Source organism: Cyclopterus lumpus, chromosome 15 (genome assembly GCF_009769545.1).
Source record: "Cyclopterus lumpus isolate fCycLum1 chromosome 15, fCycLum1.pri, whole genome shotgun sequence".
NCBI classification, from domain to species: Eukaryota; Metazoa; Chordata; class Actinopteri; order Perciformes; family Cyclopteridae; genus Cyclopterus; species Cyclopterus lumpus.
The window spans coordinates 15470961-15496889 of record NC_046980.1 but is presented as its reverse complement, the minus strand read 5'-3'; the positions used below and the strand labels follow the sequence as shown (position 1 = coordinate 15496889).

The 25929-nt window shown below is 40.7% G+C and overlaps 2 protein-coding genes across 4 annotated transcripts; both read left to right on the top strand.

The window, feature by feature from the left end:
* Positions 1-278: 278 nt before the first annotated feature.
* Positions 279-13303, top strand: mertka (c-mer proto-oncogene tyrosine kinase a). 2 transcript variants are annotated; one of them, XM_034551310.1, is made up of 20 exons: positions 279-539; positions 1307-1622; positions 1707-1807; positions 1889-2059; positions 5355-5441; positions 5529-5644; positions 5721-5910; positions 6647-6792; positions 8274-8409; positions 9320-9470; positions 10082-10170; positions 10275-10370; positions 10467-10547; positions 10639-10731; positions 10851-10969; positions 11079-11188; positions 11340-11499; positions 11597-11647; positions 12133-12269; positions 12545-13303. In XM_034551310.1, exons 1-20 carry the CDS (start codon positions 455-457, stop codon positions 12957-12959), a joined length of 2850 nt encoding a protein of 949 aa, XP_034407201.1. In that variant the 5' UTR covers positions 279-454; the 3' UTR covers positions 12960-13303. The 2 variants fall into 2 exon arrangements, with proteins under 2 accessions (XP_034407201.1, XP_034407202.1); XM_034551311.1 differs by lacking the exon at positions 11597-11647.
* Positions 13304-15426: 2123 nt separating this feature from the next.
* Positions 15427-24465, top strand: tmem87b (transmembrane protein 87B). 2 transcript variants are annotated; one of them, XM_034552383.1, is made up of 19 exons: positions 15427-15839; positions 16737-16797; positions 16881-16972; positions 17072-17206; positions 17304-17357; positions 17535-17706; positions 17994-18055; positions 18432-18615; positions 18707-18806; positions 18927-19020; positions 19984-20055; positions 20820-20928; positions 21066-21124; positions 21216-21319; positions 21416-21489; positions 21572-21642; positions 21838-21890; positions 21986-22016; positions 22716-24465. In XM_034552383.1, the coding sequence occupies exons 1-19, from the start codon at positions 15690-15692 to the stop codon at positions 22755-22757; spliced, it is 1719 nt and encodes a 572-aa protein (XP_034408274.1). In that variant the 5' UTR covers positions 15427-15689; the 3' UTR covers positions 22758-24465. The 2 variants fall into 2 exon arrangements, with proteins under 2 accessions (XP_034408274.1, XP_034408273.1); XM_034552382.1 differs by lacking the exon at positions 19984-20055 and adding an exon at positions 19722-19793.
* The last annotated feature ends 1464 nt before the right edge of the window (positions 24466-25929 follow it).

Here is a 25929-nt window from a genome sequence, read left to right as displayed (position 1 = left end):
TAGGCTACACACGTGCGTGTACTGCCTGTAAGGTCTATGGCGATATGTGTACGGTATGTCTCAAAGAAAGAGAATAAGTAAAAAAAATATGGATATGGAAAAATAAAAATATATAAACTAGTGTGGAATTCCAATATTGTTGAGTGTCCGTGTTTGATCCGCTGTGGTATTTTCCGAATTGTGGTTGTTTTCAGTGCATTTCGGTGCATTCAGTCCCGCCTCCGTGGGATCCTCCTGTGACGTGGAGAAAAGTTTACTTTTTTTTCTCCTCTCTGCAGCTGGATGTGATGTCGGGTCAACAAATCTCCACACAAGCTGCGTTGAAGTCACGCTGGCGGGTGATGTTGGTTATTGTCGGTGATATCGTGCCGGGTCCCGCGCAATCCGCCTAGAATAATAATAATAATCCGTCTGTTGCGGGACCGAAAGCAGCAGCGAAGATCTGAGACAGGCCATGGCAAAGAAGTCTCCTCTAGGCTGGGTTGGAGTGTTTCTCTCTGCTACGGCCATAGCCATTATTGTGGGGAGTCCGGTCAGCGGTGAGTTGTTTACTTTCCTGGAGGTTTTCCTCCACACACTTCATGCCCCTCAATGACATTTCAGGCTAAACTCGATCTAATGTGCAGCAGAGACGTGTTTTCTTCTCAAGCGTTACAGCTCTTATTAATAGGCATACACCGTTATTATTATACCATTATTCCTGACTCTAACACATTCGCGAAGGCTACTGTCGCTTCTTTTTGGACTGGAATGATGATAACACTTCAAAATAAGAATTTGTTAAAGAGCCATAGTCTACTTTATAAATGTTGAAAAGCATTTAACTCGATACTCGTTTTTTATTATTTTAATATGTGTCTCAATTTCACTATTTCTGGCTTTTAGGAACATATTATATATATATATTTTGGTGGATTGATTGATTTGGTAGGTGAATGTTTTTATTTTTCAATGTCATCTGATATTACTGCTCACACGATCTGCTAATTAATCGATAAACCTTTATTGCCACGTATTTTTTGATAATGTACTGATCATTTAGGTCACTTTTGCACAAAAGTAAAATGTTCTGACATTTAATAATGATTAATTGATTATTCAAAAAAGATATTGGACTGATAAATCTAATATGAAAGTTATAATTGTATGCACCCCTAAAACTGTCACACACTCATGATGTTTAAATGCTACTTCTGATGGTTTTGTGAGCATTGTGGGTGTAACACATGCCCGGTTCCATCACTTCGTATTGTGTCAGACCTCAACTCCCATGCAGGTGTACTGACGTAACATCTCCTGTGAACAGCTCAGCATTTATGGGGTCGGTTCCACCGTCCAACAAGGACCTCTGACCCTCTGGTCATACCGGGCCGTATTTCAAGGGTTTATCTGAGCCCGGATCAGCTCAGACGGCTGCATTTTAAGCCCACCATCGGCTCCATCCAGCTGTCAGAGGGCCATGAGGCTAAATTCAACTGCTCCATCGACATCCCCGATGCCCGGCTGGAACCCACCATCCTCTGGGAGAAGAACGGCGAGGACCTGGCGGCAAACACACAGGTGGTGATCAACGAGCTCCAGACCGTCACAGACGGGGTCATAACTCTCCTCTCCACTGTCAGGTAGGTGTAACTACATGGAAGTGAAATATAGTGTGAGGGGCTGAATACGCAGATTGATAAGTGTCTTTGTGTACTGTATTACAGCATTAACCATGTGCAGCGAATGGATGCTGGGGAGTATCGCTGCAGACTAAGCATCAGCACCACAATGGTCGAGTCTCAGCCCATCACCATTGAGGTGGAAGGTGAGTTTACACACGGTGCCAACATTTGGTGTTTTTCAGGGCGTCCATATTTTTCACGACACGTTTTTAATCTGTCCATAGGTCTGCCGACATTAATCCATCAACCAGAGGACAGAAATGTAACAAGAAACACCCCTTTCACATTGTCATGTGATGCGGTCGGACCTCCGGACCCCGTTCAAATCCGCTGGCTCCGTGATGGATTACCCGATAGTGACTTTCGAAACTCTTCCGACAGCTACTCTGTGTCAGGTGAGACCGCCAACTGTGTCTCTGTCTCCTTCTCACACACACAGAGAATATGTGAGAATAATATCAGCTATTCTGTTCCTGTTGAGGTGCTCTCTAAAGAGAAGTGTAATTTCTTGCTCGTCTTCTGTGAATGATCAGAATATGACTCAAAATAATTTTGAGTGACACCTCTAATCAGACAGAAAGAAGCTGAACATGAGATTCATACGTCTCTCCCCCTAGTAATTTCCTCTGGACTTTATTTGTTTAATTTAAAAGTGCTCCTTAAAAAAAAAGTGCCTCTCCGGATGAAGCTTTAGCTTCTTGTTGCTATTACAGGGTTATTACGTCAAAGTGGAACCACACATCTGAAACCAATTCTCTATTGTTTTCATTAAGGAACTTCAGGCTTGTATAAAAAAGTTGTAAAAGTAGTAAACTAGAAGGAACACACAAGGTAAAGCTTATTAAACCAATGAATGTGTTTAACTTTGGTGAACTTGCTGCTGTGATTGAACATGGAAACATTCAAAGGGACATTTGGCTCTGATGATGGCGCCACAACGTGGTGCAGGTCTTACTCGGTTAGTATCACTTTGTACGTGGTTTCTATTCTGCCTCGTCTCTGCTGCCTCAGCATCTGTAGCCTGCTTACTGTGATGAGATGTATCACCAGGGTCCGTGTTGCTTGGGCCTCCTGCAGCACTGCTGAATGGTCATTCATGCATGGTCAGAGCTTTTTGTAACGCCACTCGGTGTATACTGAAATGTGGATGTAGAGAATAACTCAACTGTGAAAAATGCAACACTTTCTGTCCAAACTAAAGCCACAGTTTGACCTTGTGGGAACTATGCTTATTTACTTTCTTGCCCGAGAGTTAGATGAGAAGTTTGATATATCACTCTCATGTGATATGCAACTTGTTTATTTCTAATGAATATAATTACTGGACTGTTTGTAGCAACATTCACATGGAATTTCCTTTAAATTATATAACTGTCTTTTCAACGTGGACTCTCCCTCAGCTGCCCTCTCCTAAAAACAAAACATGTGTTACGAGAAGCAACACGTTTCTGTTCTGTATATTCTAACGCTTCATTTTCAGTGCGCCACGGGCTGCTGTAGTCAGTACGAAGCTGAGGGGTTAAAGGTTCAGATCTGTGCTTTGGTCCAGCATGTGCAAGGGCCTGGGCAGTAAGGGGGGCTGTGTTCGGGGGTTGGCTCCGGGGACAAAGACCTCATTCACAGGACGGCCCACTAGCCAGCAGGGAGGGGCTGGACACAGAGGCTGGCAGGCTGCGGGCTTCCAGAGCTCTTTGCAGGACCAAATATTGGCACAACAGAACAGTGTAAACCCACTCTTATGCACCTCTTGCATGCTATGAGTCGAGGGCCCCCTTTTCCACGACAGCTTGGATCCCATGATATTATCAGAGTGCTTTTGTGATGGGAAGTGCTGCATGATTGTTAGCATGCACTCATCATTCAGATGGCTTGAGAACGGGGCATTATTCTTAAAGAGATAGGAAGTCGATGGGTTAATTTGGGTTAGTGGAGGTCTGTTTATCCACCTTACATTGTTTATCAATCTCAGGACAGCAGGTGTGATGACAAACTATACTGGTGGACCAAATGTGGTGCACAGTAAACTAAGACTGAAAATTCATAGGCTGAGTTGTAAGATTATGGAGTAGTTTGACTCTATTTGCTTAAAAATATAGCAGAAAAATTGAAAATTAGGCAGCTTAGTAAGCTAGAGAGCTTTCCTCCATAATTTGTGATGTTTCCATTATAGTTGCCAGGTCGTCTATTTTTATTGCAGTCTTGTTGCTTTTTGTTTTAATTTCCTTGCCAAGTACAGTGAAAGCAGGGCGTGACCTTGACTCCTTTCCTTTTCCAAAAATGATCTGACGTAAAATAAATGAGTTTCTTTAATGAGCCATGAGCTAATATTATTGACGCTCTACTGTAGATGCTTGGTGGAGAATCAATTTATGAAACCACCTCTGCAACATAATCCACTCCTTTGTTGTCATATAGTAGCAGATTATTTGTGTTTACTAAAATACTGCTAAATGCATGCTAACACAGGCTTCCACACTCCTCAAAGTTATTTGGAATATATGTCCATATGTATGGAACTGCATGGAAGTGCATTATGCTAAACATGTAATTAAAGTTTTGTGATACTTTTTCCACCATGAAAACGTGTCACAATTGGAATCCATAATGCCTTGCATCATTTTGCAACATGACACAAAAATCCAGGACAGACTTCATGCAGCAATGTGGAATTTTTAGGAATCAAAAGATTTTGGGAATATCACTTTAAAGTAAATGGTGTTGTGACATTCACTAAATTGACATTGTTCCTGTTGTTTCTTTGCTATTTGGTCAAATTGAAAGGAAGGACCAGTGTCATCGCCCCAACCATCTGTTTGAAATGAGGCATGTGGTAGTTACATCTGCACAGCTCAGCTGGAAAGGCGCTGATGTATTTGCACTTTTCTCAGTTTTGATCCATGTGATACCAAATTGAATTGAGATGTTTTCGTCATGTGAATGAAAATGATTAACGTGATAAATGATTCAGCCAGATCTATTTTAAGTCCGGCTCTATCTTTGTGCAAACAAGCCGATTGCAGTCAGTGTTTGTGTGAAAGGTGAAGCACTCTTTACCCCGGTGCTCCCGAGCAGACAAAGGCAAACTCAAGAGGACGTGATATTCTGCAGAATGTAAACAAAACATCCCAAGTTGGTTCCAGTCATCTATCACAGGCTGTTGATTAGCTTTGTGGAAGCATTTCGGAGATAGAGATGCTGGAAAACAGAGCACAAACAAGACATTATTTAGCAGCTCACCCAGTCCTTTTCCAACTGGGCAGATCTGTGGCTGTTGAAAGACAGTAATTGTGCATCCAGGAAAAGGGGCCCAGCAAAAGTATTGTTACCACAGTACATCACACTGGAGAGGCTCAATTTGAGCTTTACCACATGAGGTGCTACTGTGTGAACATTTAAAGTAAAGCAAGCCATTCCCAATTGTGTTTTTTTTGTACCAGTTTCATTCTGGCTTCTCTATCGACGCTGACATGGCACTTTTCCCCCAAAGTGGCCTTTGACACAGAGAAATCAGGTTGTTTGGTCAAACAAAAGGACCAGACTGTTTCTGGCTGACTTGTTCTTCAAGTTTTTAAAGCCAGTATTGATGTAAAATAACACCAATACTGCTCTATCTTGATCTTGATGATTGTTTGTTTTAAATCCATACAGTATTGGAGTACTACATCCTTCTCTCAAATGTGTTAATTGCAGGTGTGGACAAGTACACTCAGTTTAGCTGCGAAGCTTACAACTCGAAGGGTGTCACCACCTCCAGAGAAGCAAATATCAACATCAAAGGTAACACTGGCTTTTCAGGCCCTGCAAAGTGACCATATGCCTCCATTTTAGGGATTCAATACGTTTTTCTTTTATTGTGTTTTGTAGTGCTTCCCGGCCCTGTGTCTAATGTTACTGTGATGGAGAGGCAGTCCAGTAAGTTCATTTTGAGCTGGAGTCCCGGACATGATGGTTTCTCTCCACTAACTAAATGCCACATCAGGGTAAGCCCCACATCGGTCCAGTGCTGTCGCTAAATGTCTTCCGATTGATCCTCACGCTCTCTTCGTTCCATCTAAGGTTAAAGAGGTGAGTCGGAGGAAAGGGGAAGTGATGACGACCAGGTTCATCAACGTCACAGTGCCGCCTCTCCAGTGCGAAGTCCCCGGGCTGCAGGCCATGACGTGGTACAACGTGAGCGTGTCGTGCAGCAACGAGGTGGGAGCCTCTCCCGTCGCCATGTGGATCCAGAGCAACACCACAGAGGGAGGTGTGTTGGTACTAAAGGAGCTTTGAGACAATTTACAGGTTGAATCAGTTGGTGGTACACCAGCGGATTTGGAGTGCAGGTGATAAGCGCCTGCCACACGGGAAAATTAACCAAAATCTAATTCAATCCATCCCAGCACATACACACGTTTCTGGCTGTTTGAATTCACAAGGCTGAGGCTGCATTTGCTATAAGAACACAGAGGTTCTTGCTTATTTACTAATAAGAACCTCTGTGTTATGCTCCTGCCTCCTACTCATCAGAGCAGCTTTTCTGCTTAGGTTTGAGGAACATAGCACTATGTAATTAGCCTACTTTCCCATCCAAAATGTGCTAAACGTAAGCCTCCTGGCAGGAGCAGCATATAATAACTGGAATTTACAGAAGTTGCACAACTGCCTGCTCTGCTTGTGGCCAGTCAGAAAAAATGTCGTATCCACTAACATCTCTGTTGTTTCCCTGAAGGGTCACATAGGAAATAGGAATGGTCTCACTGAGAAAACACAAAGTTCCTACTGGGTGGAGCTGCTTTCAATTTCCTTCCTAAAGCCACTACAGGAGATATTTTAGTTGAAATATTTGATATGCTGTGCCAGGAAGTGACCACATACCAAACTGTAATCAAAGATTTCAATAGAGGGGCAATCTTACTTTCTCTTTTCCATTTTTTGTTTTATAGATTGCCATTTTGTATGTTAATAATCCCTTTGTTTCCCATTTCTTGTCACATTCTCAGTGCCATCAGTTTATCCCCGAAATGTCACCGCACAGCTGAATGAGTCTCAGCTGGTGATCAGGTGGAAGCCTCCTCCGGATGATAAGATAAATGGCATCCTGAGTGGTTATGATGTTATTCTCAGACATGGCTCACAAACGAACAAGGTAAGCTCGCCGACAGCATGGTAATTAAAGATTTAGCCCTATTTTTTGATGCATGTTTTCTTGGGTTTATCCTGGTTTATGTAGCTTCGTCAGTAACCACTTTCATATTTCCCTTTCTTTATAGATATACATATGCACATACAAAGGCTATATGTGCGCATATTTCTCTCTTGTTTGCCAATGCTGATGTTTTCTTTTGTCATTTCCGATAACAATGACTCATTTATGAAAAATATGAAAAGAATGACTCCCACATATTGGGAATATGTGATCTTCCCTTTGTCCAGCCTACTGAACCAGAGGTCAGATTCCCTGTTATCTCTGAACAATAGTTGTTCCACTCCTCTCAAGAATCAGCAAGGAAAGTCATTTACCAGAAGTGCCTTTTTTCTTCTTCTATACACTCTCACAGTTTATTTTAATAACAACTTCTTTTGAGTTGTCTATTATTCCATGATGCTGTTTGTGAGTAGTGCTCTCTGGTACAATAGTGTGTTTCCCGTCCCTTTTTTGTCTGTGTTGTGGTTACAGGAAGCTGATGGTGTGAACACTGTGTTTTGAGTCATCTTAGAGTGAATGGATTATGAATACAACAGGATGTGTACTATAGGTCCAAATATCCTTATGTGTTGCCCAGTCAGTTGGTGATGTCGTATTACACATTGGCTTTGGAATAGCAGTGACTGTAAATGTGAGCTAAATTAATCATCAATCCCACCTGCGCCAAAAGCTGCCGTATGGTGAACTAAGTTAGAGAACTGTCTATTTATTGTTCATAATTTTGTTTATTTCATGCTGGAAGTATTGGTGCCGTCATCTTCCTCTTGAATCTGCGGTTGAGTCCAAAACGTCTTTGAGGATTTGCAGTTGTTATTTAACCACATGATGGCCTCTGTTTGGAGACACATACATCAATTAATTAATCATGGGTTCAGTGTTCCCAGTCTGGGCGTCAGCACATTGGTAAAGAGAGGAACCCCATGTGGGGTTGTGAAATACAGCACTACCACTGTCACAAGTTGGTCTTCTTCCCTTTTTTCTAGGCAGTTTCATTATATCTGATAATGTCCGTTATACCCTTCTCTGGGATTTCCCAAAAAGCTTTCATACTTCAAACTGATTAAAGGGACTTTTTTTGTTGCATTTCTTGTTTGTTGAAGTTGAAATGAGATAAAAGAAGACATGGCGAGAGAAAGGACGTGACATGCAGCAAAGTTGTTGACCCATATTTGAGATGTTACACATATGTACAAGGAGAATCATGGGTAATAGGCTTCTCCTTCAGTTTAGTTCAAGGTAAATTCATACTTATCTTACTGTACCGTTAAACCTCTTAGCTTGTGACGTACAGCGTGCTCTTCCAACATGTTGAACTCCACAGAGATAATGATTAACCGTTGAAACATGTTTTTAGAAAGAATGTAACTATGCCACTAGACACATTTAAATGGCCTTTGTTGTGATGCTGTGTGTTATTTCAGATGCACTATTACAACACCGTGGCCTTTGTAGATGTGAAGGAATTCAACACGACCTACAGTGTGGAGGTGGCTGCATGCACGCAGGCAGGGAGCGGCATGGTCAGCCCACGGGTCTGGCTGTTTGTGCCAGAGGAGAGTAAGCTGCTCTATTGCTTTATCAAGTTCAGCTGATGCATTTGTATATTCTAGAACAATTAGCATACTAATATTGTCATTGTGAGCTGAATTTAGCTCAACGCTGCCTCACGGTGCCGCTAACATCGCTGAACTTAAACATCAAGTTTAAGCTCAAGTCGAGTATCTTGGACATTTTCAAAGAAATAGTTTGGAAACTAGTTTAATTGTTTTCAAGATGTAATAGAGTGCTGCAGGGATGATGTAGTTTTGCTGGCCCACACCGGCCGTTGGCGTCACACTGATTCCCTTGACAAATAGCCAATGGGATTTTTCCATTGGATTTTGGATTATAGCAGATAAAAAAACTGTAGCAAACACAAGTTTATGATATTTACACGTTTTGTTCACCAAGATAATGTTCACAAAAGACCACCACCGTGAATGATTTTTTTAAGCGTGAATGCAATTCGCAGAAGTTAAATGTCAACGTTGGCTATAAACCGGCTACACCACGGTCGCACGAGTGTGAGTATCCATAACGAGGCTTCGAAGGCGGACAAGTCGGCATGGAAGACTTGTTGTAGTCTCATTTAGCCACTTTTTAAAAACATATAAAAGCTTTGAAATGATTGAGGTATTTACTGACGTATTTCATACCACAGAAGTTACTTCAGGCCAAAAACCCTTTCAAATAACAACCTTGTCGTCTGACAAGAGGACCGGAAGTGATAACATGCTGAATCATTTCCGGCCTTTAGGACTCATTCCTGCAGCACTAGACAGTTATGGCAGAAAATACAAAAGACTGAAGCTGCTTCCAGTTACATATTGGGATCAATCACATATCCTCATTGATTCCCATTGAAACAACGTATCTCTTGACATCTTGTCTCATTTGCTGAAAGTTGTGTTACTTCTCCCTATCTCAGAATCAGCGGTGTCCCCGTCGTCCAGCCCTGACACCATGGTTCCAGACTCTGTCTACGTCGTGCTGGCCGTGGTGTGCAGCTTCTGTCTTCTGCTGATGATCCTCTGGGGGGCTATCTGTGTGCACAACAGGACTTCTGACTCTTGGTTTGGGTATGCTGACGATCTTCTGTGCAAACACAGTGTGGATTTCATTACCAGCCTTGCTCCAAGTGTGATTGCGTATCTTTGAAGTTGCTACAGATCATCGTATTTGTGACCCATTTGTCGACTTTGCTTTAAAAACATCAAATAGTTTTAGACATAGTTTATTTTTGACATTCTTCAATGACACAAGGAATCTTGGCAAAGACTTAGAAAAAACGCACCACTTCCGGACTAATAAACTGCCTTTTGCTTCCTATTAATCACCATCGTCTGCACCTGAGTCCTGTAATAACTGTGCAGCTGGAGAAATGGACAATAATCAGCTGATGATTCTCTGAGGTTCATTATTATAAAGTCTGTGACTCAGTATTGCCACTCAGGATATGGATAGGAATGTGTCACAGGCTGCCACTCAGATAGGAAAACAGTATGTGACCTCAATATCAGGAAAGCAACAGCTCAGAGGGTTTCCTCACTCAACCACCTCTTCAGTTGAATCTCAGCATGTGTGTGCATGATTACAGCTGTTGTGATGTTGGTGAGAGGATTAGCTCACTGTTTATTCAGCATTCTCTGTTTTCTCTCTTCCCATGTCCCCCCCCCCCCCCCCCCTGCAGGCGGGTGTTTGGAGGTGGAGAAAAGCAGCAGCCTTTTGTGCAGTACAAACCCCAGAGGACTTACAATCGATCCGCCATAGGAATCACATGTATGTTGTTGAATATTATTGCGAACACATATGCAGAGACTCATGTTATCCTCCAAAAGGCACATTTATGAATACGCAATAACTTGAGTGGGTCCTGTGTGCAGTTGGGAACCTTGGTGTTAGCGATGAACTCCAGGCCAAACTTCAGGACGTGATGGTCATGAGGAACTTGCTCTCGATAGGGAAGGTTCTTGGAGAGGGTGAGTGAGCATTTTTGCAGCCATTATCTCTAGGTTAATACAGATAGCAACACATACTGTGCAGAAGAGGAAGTACTTATGATCTTATTTTATCAGGTGAATTTGGCTCCGTGGTTGAGGGACATTTACAACAACCAGATGGAACATCAGAGAAAGTTGCCGTGAAGACGATGAAACGTGAGCTTTCTTTTACTAAAAGACATCTTTTGGTCATCTATAAAATAAAATGAAACCGGCAGATCATTTTTTATGTTCTTTCTTCAAACAGTGGATAGCTTCTCTCATAGGGAGATTGAAGAGTTCCTGAATGAGGCGGCCTGCATGAAGGATTTTAACCATCTTAATGTCATCAAACTGCTCGGTACGAGTGTCGTATTATTTACCTCTTAAAGTATTGTCGTATCCCACTACTCAGTTACCTGCTCCATTTTCCATTGCCGGTCTGAACATTATTTCTGTGTATTGACTTGTCTACTTTAGGCGTGTGCTTGGAAGTAGGTGTAGGGCATTTTCCAAAGCCGATGGTCATCCTGCCATTCATGAAATATGGAGATCTTCATAGCTTCCTGCTGCGCTCACGCCTTGGAGAAAGTCCAGTGGTAAGATTCCTGCGAAACACAGAAATATATTCCAGGCAGCTCATAAGATATATTAGTATTAAAAAACTAGACCTATAATTGTTATTTTGCTTTGTGTTTTTTTACACAGTTCTTGCCCACCCAGACACTCCTGAAGTTCATGGCTGACATTGCTTTGGGTATGGAGTATCTCAGTGGTCGTAGCTTTCTGCATCGGGACCTGGCGGCTCGCAATTGCATGTAGGTTGAACATTCAACATTTGTTTGTTTTTTTAAAGCGTCGCTTTTAGATTAAACCTGAAACTTGTAACGGTCAGTTTGCCTTTTTAGAGGGCTTATGTGATTTGCTGTTCCTCTTTATTCCCAAGTCCATTCCTCGTTTGTCTTACAGGCTGCGTGATGACATGACTGTGTGTGTAGCAGACTTCGGTTTATCTAAGAAGATCTACAGTGGAGATTATTACAGGCAGGGAAGAATAGCCAAAATGCCTGTAAAATGGATCGCAGTGGAGAGTCTGGCAGACAGAGTCTTTACTGTAAAGAGTGATGTGGTAAGTACCTCCATGTGCTCCTGTCTCTTCCGGTAACTAGAGTCACGCATAGAAGAACTAACCCCTCGTCGGCTCTTTGGTGTGTGTTGCACTACAGAGGGATGTCAAAGCCATCAGTCTGAGATCTACACAGAGCAGTCAGTTGAATGTAAGCAGCTCTGATTATTCAGCCTTCCTTTTAAGGTTGAGGTTAAGTTTTTCTTCAACTATTTACCAATTGTGGTCATTTTAGGATATGCACCTTCTTTTGCAATATGTCCCTGCTTTCGACATTGTAGATTGAACCCCAGTTTCCTGAAGTCATGAAGAAACAGAAGCCATAGACAAAAAGTCAGAATGAATGCAACTGAATGGGGAAAAGATATGTTCACCCCCATATTGTAACATAGAAACACAACTCTGTTAATTCAAAATGGAAATGGAAAGAGAAACTGAATACATAAAAAAAGAAAAATCACACAATTATAGTGGACCGCAATTACAAATGTAGTTTATTTATCATTTTGAAATTTCAGCACACTTTCATCTCAGCACATATTAATAGTATTTGGATAAAACAGTTTTTTCACAAACTGAAATATCACCTGAAGTTGATATATTGATATATTTGAATATTGATTCTGTGTCATGCAGTGGGCATTTGGCGTTACCATGTGGGAGATCGCTACACGAGGCATGACGCCATACCCCGGCATCCAGAATCATGAAATCTATGATTACCTCCTTGAAGGACAGCGACTGAAGCAGCCGGGAGACTGTTTGGATGAGCTGTGAGTGTTGTCTCTTCTTGACACTAGTATTGACTATTGATTGTGTTGGAGGTGACCTTACCAGAGTGTGTAACAGTTTGTCTAAACCTTGCAGGAATGGGGGTAATTTAAAGGGTTCATATTGGGGTCCTTTATGAATTAACAATTGAAAAAAATCATGCAAACTTTTTTCACACTAAAAAGAAATCCCCAAAATGTTGTAATGATTCTTTGTAGCGAAAATTGAGCTTTTACAGAGATGACATTCGTTATTTCCTCTGTTTACCTGCCTTTAGATACGAGATCATGTACGGCTGCTGGAGGGCCGATCCACTGGACCGTCCCTTCTTTCCCCAACTGCGAGAAATGTTAGAAAAGCTCACAGAAAAGCTGCCGGAGTCTTTCAGCAAGGACGACATCATCTATATCAACACCAGCTTTCCTGAAGAGGACGCTGATGGAGAGGCACCTGCAGAACATCCTGTGTTCAACTCGTCACCTTCCTGCAGCCACCAGGCAGCAGAAAATTCAGTCGTCTTTGCGGACATTCACGGGAGCCTAGAGAATGAGGACGATGAGGAGGATGATCGTTATGTGGTGGTGGTCTCATCTGATCCTTCCATGAGATCTCCTGCAGTGGACACGCCTCTTTTGTCAAGGGATGTGACGGCTATGGATCACAGTTCAAGTGATACCTCTTTCCTGCTGTAGAGATTGGTACCCAGCAGATCAAAACTGTAATAAAACTATCACTATGGTTCGTCAGTACTAAACAGTATGCCTCATTGCACTGCGAGCACCTCAACCTTTCCTGATGTGGACTTTCTGGAGAACATGGCCGTGTTAGGAATGTTGTCCATGTGTGTCCACATCCAACATGTTCATGCATGTTCCATAAGCTCAAGATACACTGAACTGTGAAATTGTTTACTGTATTGGATTTTGTGTCTCAATGTAAATATAGAAATGTACAGAACATTTGTAAAGTGATCAAGAAATACATGATTTGATGATTTCTTCAAGACGCCATTAAAATGAGATACATTTTGCCAAGATTCCTTCATATAGGTGACAGTGTCAATAATATCATGTAAATCCAAATGATAATAATACAAGTAAATGCAGTCAAATTAAAAGGTGGCAGCTACAACAATGGGGGAGATATGCTATGAAAAGAACTGCTCTGAAATATTTAAGTGTAAGTATGTATACATAACATGTGTGATTCTAAAACATAACATTTAAATATTGAGAAAAAAAGTTGCAATGTTTTGAGAGTAAAACCAATTGTATTAGAGAGTAAAAATGCAATTGTTAAGATTAATATTGAGACAAATTGGGAATTTATAAAGTATTGTTCAACTTTATCCTTGAACTAGCGAATTATAATATCAACTTTTTCTCAAAATGTTATGGCCTTTTCCGGTCATATTATGACAATTCTTTTCTCCTCAAAATATAGACTTTACAATTTTAGGAAATTTTTTCATATGATTTCAAACGTATCTTGAAATACCGTTTTTCATAATATTGCTACATTATCTCAAAATACATCAACTTTACTACTTTTTTTGTAAACAGTGCTCTTAACCCAACATAACAATGAATACCAAATCAAGCAAAAAAATGTTGCTGTTAGTCTCAGTCGTATCAGAGATTTCAGATTTTCAGTCTGACTGAATTTTGCATCCACTGATTTTGGCTAAAAGAGAGGTTTACTTTCAATACAAACAATCATCTGATACGCCCTTCTTGCCTGTGACATACATTACGCGGGGTATACAAGTGAACAATCTCAAACACTGCTCAGTAGCTACACAGGCAAATATAACTAAATATATATGGTTTAAATACACTTGTACTGCCATCTACCGATAGAAAGGGGAACATTTTACTCAGCGTCTCCTCAGACAGGCTCTGCTCCCTCAAGAAACAGCACAATAAGATGGGAAAATAAAATTGAGTTCTAACAGCAACAACTTTGCACACAAAAGTACTTTGATTAAACTAAATTACAAACTGTGTCGAATTAAAAAATGCAATGATTAATTGAAACTGGATTATTGACGTGTATATGGATACAGTAAACCACCTGCAGTCAACTACTGTTACTAACATGCTCCCATTGGCCCATGTTTCTTAATTTATATTGATTAATTAATGTTCTTCTAATGTTACCTTGGTATGTGTTTGCATCATAGACTGTAAATAAAAATGTCTTGCCTACAATCCTTCTATTGCCGTGGCTTTTGTTTTGACAGACTCGTATTTCCGGTCACCTGCCCTGCTTTGTTTCTCCCAAAGAAAATAACAAAAGAAGAATTTGCAAAAAAAACGGTTATTTCGTATTTTCGTTTTTGGATTCAGACGAAAAATACGAAAACATGGCTGTGCTTTTCCGTTTTTGGTTTCAAACTGAAAACGAAAAAAACATGGTATTTATGTATTTTTGACTAAACTATAAAACAAATGTACAAGGACAAAATAACGAGCCGATTTTTTTTGTTGCAAATCCTTCTTTTCTTTTAAAGAGAGACGCAAAGCATGGCAGGTGACTCCAATTATTGAGTGTTGATCAATAACCTAGATAAGTATCAAAGACACAGGTAAATATAACTACATTTATGGTTTAAACACAATTATACTGCCATCTACTGGAAGAAAGGGTAACACTTTTACTCTGCGTTCACTCAAGAAACAGCAGTGGAGAAATAAATACTGTGCTGACAGCAACATCTCTAAACTAAAGGACTTTAATTAAACTATATTAATTGAATACAGGGCCGCGGGTTCAATTCCCGGTCGGAGCGGTCCTTCTGCGTGGAGTTTGCATGTTCTCCCCGTGGCAGCGTGGGTTCTCTCCGGGCTCTCCGGCTTCCTCCCACAGTCCAAAGACATGCTGCAGGTTAATTGATCTCTAAATTGCCCATAGGTGTGAATGTGAGAGTGAATGGTTGTATGTCCCTACATGTGCCCTCGATGGACTGGCGGCCTGTCCAGGGTGTCCCCTGCCTTCGCCCTATGTCAGCTGGGATAGGCTCCAGCGCCCCCGCGACCCTAATGAGGATAAGCGGTATTGAAAATGGATGGATGGTTGGATAATTGCATACAATCGTTGTATTGCCTTGGCTTTTATTTTGACAGACTCATATTTCCGGTCACCTTGCTTTAAGCTACGTCTCTCTTCAAAAGTAAAAACAAAAGAAGGATGTGCACCAAATTCGTCATCTAAGTTTGATTCTCTCGTATTTTCGTTTTTGGATTCAGACGAAAAAGGCGGTGATTTTCCGTATTTGGTTTTAAACAGAAAATAGAAAATAAATTGTACTTCTGTTTAAACTATAAAACAAACGATAAAAACGTACGCGGACCGTTAAGCCGTTAAAGTTTGGCGGCTCACGGCGCCGCCTGCAGGGAGGTGATGTTCAGTCCCACACCGACATGGCTGCTGCTGTCAGGATGAGGACGTGGAGCTGTCCGACCAGAGGAGTCCTCTATCTCTGGGCAGTCCTTTTTTTACTTTCACTCGGTACCATACATGCAGTAAACGCAGCACCGGAGACCGGGCTTTGGCAAATCACAGTTGTCAATGTGAGTATTTTTATTGTTTTGACCGGAAACACTGGACACACTGCAGCACCGGTTAGCTAACGTGAGCTACATTAGCCTTGTTACTCTCGTTATGCTCGGTGCAGTCGTGTAATCTGTCCTGCGGTCACTGTGTCGCAGTCACCACTCGTGACTTGGACGTGTTGTCCTTTATAGAGAAGGTTGACGTATGAAAAGAGCAGAGGGTGTTCCTATTAGCATGCACCCCGTGGAGACGGACATCCGTCGGCTAACTAACTAGTTAGCTGGCTACACTATGGCTCTGTTGTACAGCCGTCCAGCGACTCGTTGTAGTTTAACTGAGTTCCCCGAGAGAAGCTGTACGTATCTCGGTCTGAGTTCCTTATCACCAATCGTTATTGCTGCAATATACACGGAAACACCCCCCGAAAGTTGCGTTACAATCAACTGCTCGTGCAGTGGAGTCCCTCCCTTTTCTCTCAGTTTTCAGACAGTTTTCAGACAGTTTTCAGACTCAATTGGAAGAGAACTAGCGTTAGAAAGCCTTGATCAATAATTTATGTATCGAGACGCTTCAAATTCCCTTTGTTGTTATATATCTGTGTCTATATCTAGTTGCACTGTGAGGTGTGCTGACCTGGCCATGGTGCAGCCTCGAGAGATCACCAGTCTATGACAGGCAGCATATTGTCCATAACAATATTACAGTTTCTGATTATCCAGACCTTTAGGCCTTTTCTCTGTTTCACAAACACAGAAAAGGTTGCGTTTGAACCAATACCTGTACTAAGCACTGAGCCCCATTCCGCCTAAATGAATAATACCTTTACATTTATTATAAACTAATGCATGTAATCAATAGGAAAAATGATCATGTCTTTGCCCTCCAGCTAACAAACTTAATTAATTTTCCTGCAGACCTCAAGACCACTGCTGTTACGAAAATCCATGTATAAAAACACAGACATTGAATTGAAAGGTAAGATGTGGAAACATGGATGATGACTTATTCAAAAAATTTGCCCTTTTGTGTTTCTCATCAATCGTGTCCCTATCTTTTAGTTGTGCAGTTTGCCTGTCCTGAGGACATGACCTTCTCTATTCACTGGTATTTAAAATACTACCCCTGTCACAATGAATTCAACAATATTGAAGTAAGTACATAAGCCTAATGTGTTGCGAATTAACTGACAGTCTGTCTATCTAGCCTTTATTGTTTCTAAAAGCTGAGTTGTAACTGTTATTGTCTGAAGGAAATGTATGGGAGAACACCTCTGAGTCGTGGGGAGGGCCTGGATCCAAATCCCCTCGGACAAGGGGAGTTCATCGAACACAAACACGGCCCCATACAATGTAGCAATGGGCTGCACTCCTTTCCAATGCTCAAAGTAGGTTTCTTACTTTACTTGCCTCAGTATTGTCACACAGACACACACATCTTGGCATTTATTATCTCTCAACGTCCAGTAATTGTCTGTTTTTCAGAAAGCCAAGGCAGATGCACGTACAGTCAATCCACCTGTTGAGGGGGAAGTGCCTGTAAGAAAACATAAACACACTTTATTTTTAATAGAATAGTGTAAGTTAAAGTAGGCAAATATGTAAAATCTTCCTGAAAAGTAAGAGAATTAACATAACCTGACGTATTCCGTGTCTTTAGTGTGTTTCTTGCACAAAAATAGTACTGCATGAAAGTAACCTATTGTTATACTGCAGGAAGAAAACGACTCCAAATGGATTACTGAGGAGTATGACAGCAGCAGCAACGCCAACAAAAGCAGTGTGAAAATCAAAGACAACGTCATAGCCACAACGTGGAAGGACGGGCCTTACTTGCTGGTTGTTAAAATTGTGTCTAGTAAACAGGATGCCAATTGGAATTTAACAGGTGATATTTTTTATTTGTTATTATCTTTACAGATAATCAAATCATGTGCACTTAAAATATTGTGTACAGAGGAACTTAAACACCCTCTATTATTTTACTCTGCATATAAATGCAGTTCAAAGCATGGATTGGTTGGTGGTGCAATAACGTGCAGTATTGGCTAATCAGAACCTGGCTTATAAATGCAAAGCTGGTTTGAAGCCAAAACTGAAGCTTTCAACCAGGAAAAAAACAAACATGTTAATGTGTTTTGAATATTTGTGTAATGGTTGGATTTTATTTTCCAGTTGATGTGGTGATGAAAGGCAGCCATGGCTACATTTCTATCACCGAATGGCCTCTCATGATTGTAAGTAGACAACCTTTTGTGATTTAAGTTGCGCGAACATAAATGTACCTATTTGAAAAAATATATGTACATTAATATTATGTGGCCATGATTCTTTCATAGCTATTATGAGGTTTTTTAATAGACAATGTTTTTGGTTTGTGCACATTAGTAGTGACGCAACAGTCAAACGCTTTTGTCTGCTGCTTTTAAAATGGACAGTTCACCTCAAATACAATAGAAAATACAGTCCAATTGACAAGATTAGATGAACTCAAGAGCAACATCTGACTCCTAAATCCTATCAAATAGAAATGGAAAAAATAGAAAGAAAAACCATGTGGGATGACTGCTTCCACATGTGTTTATACACTAACCCCTCACTGTCTGTTTGTAGTTCTACATGGTGATGTGCATAGTGTACATCTTCTACGCCCTGCTGTGGTTTATCTGGGCAGCGTGCTACTGGAAGGATCTGCTGAGGATCCAGTTTTGGATAGCGGGGGTCATATTCCTCGGCATGGTGGAAAAAGCTGTCTTCTGTGCCGAATATGAAAATACTAACGCTGTAGGCTCTGCTTGTGAGTGTCTCCAGATCATCATTACCATTTGAGAAAGTCAAATATTTGGTTTTGTAAATGTAATTTATTCAACGGTCTCTGTTGCCTTCAGCTCCAGGCTTGTTAATCTTTGCCGAGCTGGTTTCTGCCCTCAAGAGGATTTTGGCTCGATTGCTCGTCATCATCGTCAGTCTTGGCTATGGCATTGTAAAGTATGTGGACATGTGTTTGAACACAAACCTGATACGTGTTTGTTGATTGAAAATCCCCAAATTGTTGTACAAAAAATTCTGGCAATTCACCGCTCTCTCTTTTTGTCTGTATTGTTTTAGGCCTCGACTGGGGCAAGTCATGCACCGAGTTGTGGGGCTTGGAATCCTCTACTTTGCCTTTGCTAGTATTGAAGGTGTCCTGAGGATTACTGGGGTAAGTTGTGATTATTAATTTTTAAAAATCAGTCACTGCCAATGTCAACAATAACATATGACACAAAAGTTAAGATTTAAATAAATTTAAATATTATCAACAATCATGAAAATCCAACAATTGAGTGTATTGTTAAAATATGCTGCATCAAGTTTATTGTACAGCTGTAAAATGTGCAGCTGTCTTACACATGTATACAATTAGCAATTTTCTGTAAGCATTCCTTGATTGCCTTATTTTCAGCAACACTGTATTCATAGCTATCCATTGTAATGACAGGTTCCTCTTGAGTGAAGTAGGCGGCACAGTATCGATCCATTTGGTTTGGTAGAAGATTCTAATGTCGAGCAACGCCCCCTTTTAATGGGAACGCACATAGACCCAAATGAAGAAACCCGAGAAAGTGGATAGCCACCATCATGATACCCTTTAACTCTGACTGGGGTTTTAGTTGAGCCAGCTAACACAAAGAAGGCCTGGCTATGTCGAAACTTCGTAGCTTTGTAATGCAACACTCAGTTGCCAAATTCGCTGACCGTGAGAAAGTATCTGATAATCAATGAGTCGAGTCATCATTAAAAAAAAACAAGAATTAGCAGGACAGTATTAAAGTGTTGTGGTTTGTCAGATTGAGATTTGAAGTAAAACTGACATCAACATTTGTGTATTATTCTTTATTTGTTGGGGTGCCAAAAATCAAGGGTCGAGACAATGGCCCCGCTCTCATTGCAGCAATTGTTCTGGCTGTTTTGGACGCCTGCGTCATCTGGTTCATATCCTTTCAGTGTACTCCTCAGCAGCATCAATAATCAATAGTTATTATACCCTCACTTGAGCCCAGGTCACTGAGTTTTCTTACCTCTTGGTTTCCACTTTGGTGAATAATTCTATATTTTACTGGCTGCGCTGCCGTCTTTGTCCTCTTCCTTGAGCCCTCTGGTCCTGCTCTGTCCTCCCTTATAGGCAAAAGACTCTGACTTGGCCCTGCTGGCCAACATTCCCTTGGCTCTGCTTGACTCCTCTCTCTGCTGGTGGATATCCTTTTGTGCACCCACAACCTTTCCCTGTGTGGTTCCCCTCTGCTCCTCACCTCCTTCACACAACCCCAGTTTAGACCAGGAGAGATGCATCTGTCTTCCTCCTTTGCCAGGAAAATTAGCAGTGAAAGAGCACTTAAAGTACAAGTTGTCAGATAAACAAACAGCACCGCATTTATCATTCATTCTCCACTGAAATTTATAACCACCTTGTGTTCTGTTTTGATGATTTAACTGCTCTTAAAATCCTCCATTTTCACTGCTTCTTTTCTTGTACAATCAGATGGTTTTTTCTGTCCGTCTTGGTCTGAGTTGGTAGAAGCGATGAATTTGCATGCCTCCCCACCACCCTTTACAGGTGTTCCTCTTTATATAATATAGTGTGCTACTAGGGTGGGCAATATCTTTAATATCTTTTAGAAATATTTATTATATATTTATATTAAAAAAAAACGTTGTTTACAGCAAAGTTCCCACTGTTTATGATTTTTATATTGCTTCACAGTATACATTGTGTTATTGCCCATTCCTAAGTAGCACGTTGACAGACTTATTTTGAAGGCAATAAGAAAATATTGTATACATATATTCCAGTTGTCCACATTATTAGGTAAACCTAGTTAGGACTGGTAGACATATACTTTATTCTAAATGTAAAGACTTCTTACTTATTTACTCATGTAGGGCTTACAGGTCCCATTGACTAATTTGTAAGAGTTTGTATGCAATGCCTGCCACGTGTTTATCTTGACTGCCACTAACATCTTTGTCAGCCTGGCACAAACCATCAAGACTCTGAAGCTGAGGAAAAACCCTGTCAAGTTGTCTCTGTACAGGCACTTTACTAACACACTTATATTTGCTGTCATCGGTGAGTGGGACAACTGCACTTTCAATCATAATATGATTTCTAGTTGTTTGTGTTTTTATCCTTACATAACCTGTGAAAACATAAATCCTGATTAGCACATGGAGTTGTATCTCAAACGTTTCCCTTGTTTCCCTCAGCTTCCATCATTTTCATGGGTTGGATAGCAAAAAAATTCCGGTTTACAGATTGCCAGTCTGTGAGTATGGTTTTTCTCATTCATCAGGAGTTGCGTTAAAATAAATTGATTACAATTTTATTGATGATTTGCCCTTTTTTTTTGTTTAAAGGACTGGAGTGAGCTGTGGGTGGAAGATGCTTTCTGGAGGTTCTTGTTCTCCGTCATCCTGTTCGTCATAATGTTTTTATGGAGACCGTCTGCAAACAACCAAAGGCAAGTACTACATTCTACATTGGGACGGTTGAATTCACCAACATGAATCAAACTGGATATGTTTGTTATTAATCTCTTAATCTCACATGTCCACAGGTATGCTTTCACACCTCTCATTGATGACTCTGACGATGAAGAGATTGAGGAATTCATCGCCTCTACAAACATTGGTACGATAACATGGGGACGCTCCTTTTATCCAATCTCTGCTAGTGCTTTTATACTAATTTAATATTTATTTTTTCTTCACAGCTGATGGCATAAAGTTGAGATCATCTAAAAGTGAGACAAATGGCACAGTGAAGCCTGCCGAAATAAACCCAGTGAGTAACACAACTGCACCGTTGGTTTGAAATATGTGTCGATTCGTGTAATTCAGTATAGTTTATTAAAAATGGAGCGTCATTGATAAGAGTAGCTGTCCACATTTAGGAAAGGCAGCTATACAAGTGTCCCGTATTTCAGCAGATGGCAGTATTTACACTTATTCACCCTCCTCTCTTTTTCCACTTTTACAGGAGGAAGACTTGAAGTGGGTGGAGGATAACATTCCTAGCTCTTTCACGGATGTGTAAGCATCCTATCAAATTAAAATGTATTAATCCAGCGAGATGTTTTCCTATAACACATGTGTGATTCTAACAGTCTCTTTGCTTGCTTCTGCAGAGCTCTACCAATCCTGCTTGATTCGGACGAGGTAGGAATAACTTTAGAATCTATAAATATATATAATTACAGGATTCACACACCTTATTTCTTTAACCAGAAACAGCTGGTCTACATATGTGAAGGTGGGTAACTTTGTCCAAAAACGCCAGGAAAGAAAGCCTTGCTAGATACTCATTTAGGACTCATTTTGGAGTTACTGTATCAGTGACGAAATGGGGACTGACTTCAGGACTCGGGGACACAAATGTATTTTTGGGCCTTTTATATACAAGTTTTGTTCATACCTACCTGCATACCTCGATATCAAGCACATACTAGGGATTCTCCAATTATAACTTTGCAACTGTAACGAGGGACGGCGTGCCTGAAACACTTTGGATCTCTTCACTAGTAAAGAGTGACTGCACCCAGTTTTAATAAGTTGGCTCCCCCGGCCAACTAGTGGTGACAACATGCTCTTTCCACAGCCTGTGCTGCAGCGATGTCTCGTGGCCCCTAACTCTATAGCGCCGTGCGATATCACAGCTGGATGTGGTCACACGCACAAGTAGCTGGCTCGCTCTGCCAGAATGTAAAGCTTGACGGGCGTAGCAAGAGTAACTTAGGGGGGTGATTTCAAATGGTTCATTGTGTCTGAATAATAACGGGCAATAACATTTGGTTTTCAGGGGATTTCTTGATAGCCTGGACCAAAATGTTTATTTTCTATTTGCATATTATTTTGCAGGAAATCATGACGACCAGATATGAGATATCAAAGCTGGAGTGAAAAACATTTCCAGGCATGGAGGGAGAAGATGGCAGCTGTCCCTGACTCTGCGTCTGCAGCAGGGTTTTCTCCAGGCTCTCCAGTCGGGGGGTGGTGGTGGTGGTGGTGGACGAGTGCTGTTTAGTCTTTTAGGGCCTCTTCCCATGTGGCTTCTGCTTGGCGGGCTGGTGAAGGTCACAATTTCAACTTCTCAAGAGCAAAGGACTCTACCAGAGGAACATTGTCTTTTCACTGACCAACTGGCTCACTATTTCCCCGATTTTATGATCAGCTTTGAGCCTTTCTTTCCAAAGATCATTTTTCATTTTATATTCAGTACTGTATTTGTTTCGCTTATGTTAATGATGATCTATTTCATCAGAGAATTTGAACAGTGGGCCTGATGCATGAACATACCCTCAAATTAACATTACGGCTCTTTTTGCGGGTATCTAGATGCTATTGGTTGGTTGTAACGAGGAAATTAGTAAAAAGCTTATCTGAGATTGTTTTGCAGCCATGGGAGGGAAGCAGAATTGTACTTCCATTTGTTTATTTATTAACCCAAAACAGGATTGTTTCTATTATATATATATATATATATATATATATATATATATATATATATATATATATAAATAAATAAATATCTCAAGCACACTTATTTTAAATTTTCTTTGCCAACATTAAGAGCCGAGATGAGAAACAAATTCACATACTTTGAATAAAACATTTTGCTCTCATGCACGTTGAAGTTCAAATCTTTGCCTACATGTAGTTCTTGTATGAGGCCTAAACTGTTCTGGTAGTTGAGAACAATATGTATGAAAATTGTTCATGTCTCTCCGTGAGGGGGAAGAAGCACAAACCATTTGATTTGAAATGTGAATAGTTTCAGAAGTGTAGAATTGGAGCTTCGCAGTCACGTTTTGAATCTGGATGGGCAGGAGCAATATACTGTATGTATGTTAATATGGAGTTCAATAATTTCATTATTTATTTGTAGTTCAAGCGTACTTATAAGTTGTTAAACTTGAGTATGTTTACAATGTGTGCTTCCATGTTGTTGATGCCCTGAACAGTTTCACAATGTGTTTGGCGAACAGCAGCTTGTGTTGTATTGCTTTGCATCGTTTGCTTTCTTTGCTGGTTAAACTAATATTTGTCGCGGTTTCGCAGACACCAGGAAAACATCCATATTTTGTCAAATTATTTTATTTTAATTTTTTTATGGAATTGGCTGCCCCGGTGTTTTTTAGTGTGGTTTTGGAGTTGGAACTCTGTCGTCTTCATGTGTGTTGTTTTGAGTACATGTTACAGCAGGACTTACGTTATATGGTTGGCAAAAGTGGATCACTTGGGACTAATGCGACTATTCTGATTTGGTATTGGTTGGAAACCTGGAATGATTGTGCTTTTGGTGGCCAGCTGTCATCCTGTTATATAAAACTGCAGTGGACTGCTGTTATTTTTACAGATTGGTATTGGCTGATTCCTGTTATTGCATAATTCCACAGGTAGAGCGCTGTCTGGATAATATGACTGGTCTTTGTTTTTCCTCATGGGTGACACGAGGAACTGGGCTTAAACCTTTCATACCAGCAGTTTTCTTCACTCTTCCTTCTCAGGAAGTGTTTCCACTCATAAAATATTAATCTTGAACAGGACACTGTTTGTTTCTTTGTCTATGGTTTTCAGTATTCATTTGGAAATAAAAATGCAGATTTTACTCTGGTTTGTCTTTTCTGCTGCATTAGTATAAACATGTGTAGTCTACACCAGTTTCAATATACAGTATGTTAAGGGAAATGATAATGCAACACTGAGGACCCTGAGTGAATCAACATTAAATCTACAAGCAATGTATTTGTCTCGTTGACAATACAAGTTATTTTGTTTTACGCAAACTGTTTAAACCTTTGACATTAGAGTCCCATTTTAAAATTACACTATTGTCCAACATGGACAGCACTTTATACCTAACGTTGAGTTTGTTTTTACCCTTTTCCAATGAAGAAGACAAATACTGCAGCAGAGGTGTTTGTGTTGCAGCCAAAATACCTCAACTGCAACTATACAATTATGAAATCACTAATAAAACCATGATTTCTTTGTGGAGACAAACAGGAAAACATGGCCTCATTTTAATAAAACCCCTGTGGGCCCCAGAGAGACCTGGTTCCTCCGTCTGAGCAACCTGCTACCTCCATTCACTCTTTCTTTCTTTCTACCAGGTTTCTTGTCTATCATGTATGCTTTTTGTTTAAGCTGATAGTATCAGAATCAAACAGTATGATATTTGTCTCAACCATAGAACACAAGTGTCATTATTGTGTTACTCTATGAAAGATTTGTTGGCCACTTTAAAGTCAGAGACATTCATTCTGCTTTCCTAAACCTTCACATATTTGTCCCACATGAAAGATGACCCACAGGTGACCTCGCTCCTCTCCTGGACAATACAAGTACAGTAAAAATTCCTCTGCAGTGCCTTTCTTTCTGGACGAACCCTCCAGCGACACACGGGACTCAAGTTTTGATGGAGAGCCATACGTAGATTTATAGTGTGCCGACTGTATCATCAAAAGATGTTTCAGGAGGATATGGTATATTAGCTGAATATTTTACTTACAGTTATTTCAAACAGTGCAGCATTGGCACAGTAAACTTGTATTGGTCACTGAGATCTTTACCATCACACAAGACGCAGAATCTATAGGAAAATAGTGTTCACTTTTTAAAATGTCAAAAACACATGACGCTTCAAATTGGTATTTAATGATGGCCTCTGTATATTTGTGTGTCTATTCAATGTGTGTTTCTGTTATTTTGTCCACTCCTTATAAATGGTGCACTAAAGTCGCCATTAAGAGGAAGTTTCCACAGAGCCCCAAAGTCACTGTGTTCCTGTGACTGACGTAAAACCAGTGTAAACCACACCATGTGCTGCTTTGCTTCAAGGCCCCTACTGTATATCTGTATTGTTACTTTCCAGCAAATGGCTTGTGTTATGTAGCTCAGTGCTCTCCAATTCTCTGGCAATAAGTCCTGCCGCTTGGATGAGACATGTGAACATCAAATAGCCCGAGCACAAGCCTGGAAACAAAAGCTGCAATGGGAGCCCTACTGGTTTGGTTACCGGAGGAAATTACTGCCAATAAGGTGCGTTGTCATTTTCAGAGCAGTGTGTACC

What these genes read in the sequence shown, in the direction of transcription:
- mertka (XM_034551310.1), top strand. Translation starts at nt 455, where the DNA reads ATGGCAAAGAAGTCTCCTCTAGGCTGGGTTGGAGTGTTTCTCTCTGCT. An exon ending in ATCCGCCATAGGAATCACAT is followed by an intron (nt 10,171 to 10,274) that starts GTATGTTGTTGA and finishes TCCTGTGTGCAG; the next exon opens with TTGGGAACCTTGGTGTTAGC. An exon ending in AGGGAAGGTTCTTGGAGAGG is followed by an intron (nt 10,371 to 10,466) that starts GTGAGTGAGCAT and finishes TTATTTTATCAG; the next exon opens with GTGAATTTGGCTCCGTGGTT.
- tmem87b (XM_034552383.1), top strand. Translation starts at nt 15,690, where the DNA reads ATGGCTGCTGCTGTCAGGATGAGGACGTGGAGCTGTCCGACCAGAGGA. An exon ending in ACTTATATTTGCTGTCATCG is followed by an intron (nt 20,929 to 21,065) that starts GTGAGTGGGACA and finishes TGTTTCCCTCAG; the next exon opens with CTTCCATCATTTTCATGGGT. An exon ending in CCTAGCTCTTTCACGGATGT is followed by an intron (nt 21,891 to 21,985) that starts GTAAGCATCCTA and finishes TTGCTTCTGCAG; the next exon opens with AGCTCTACCAATCCTGCTTG.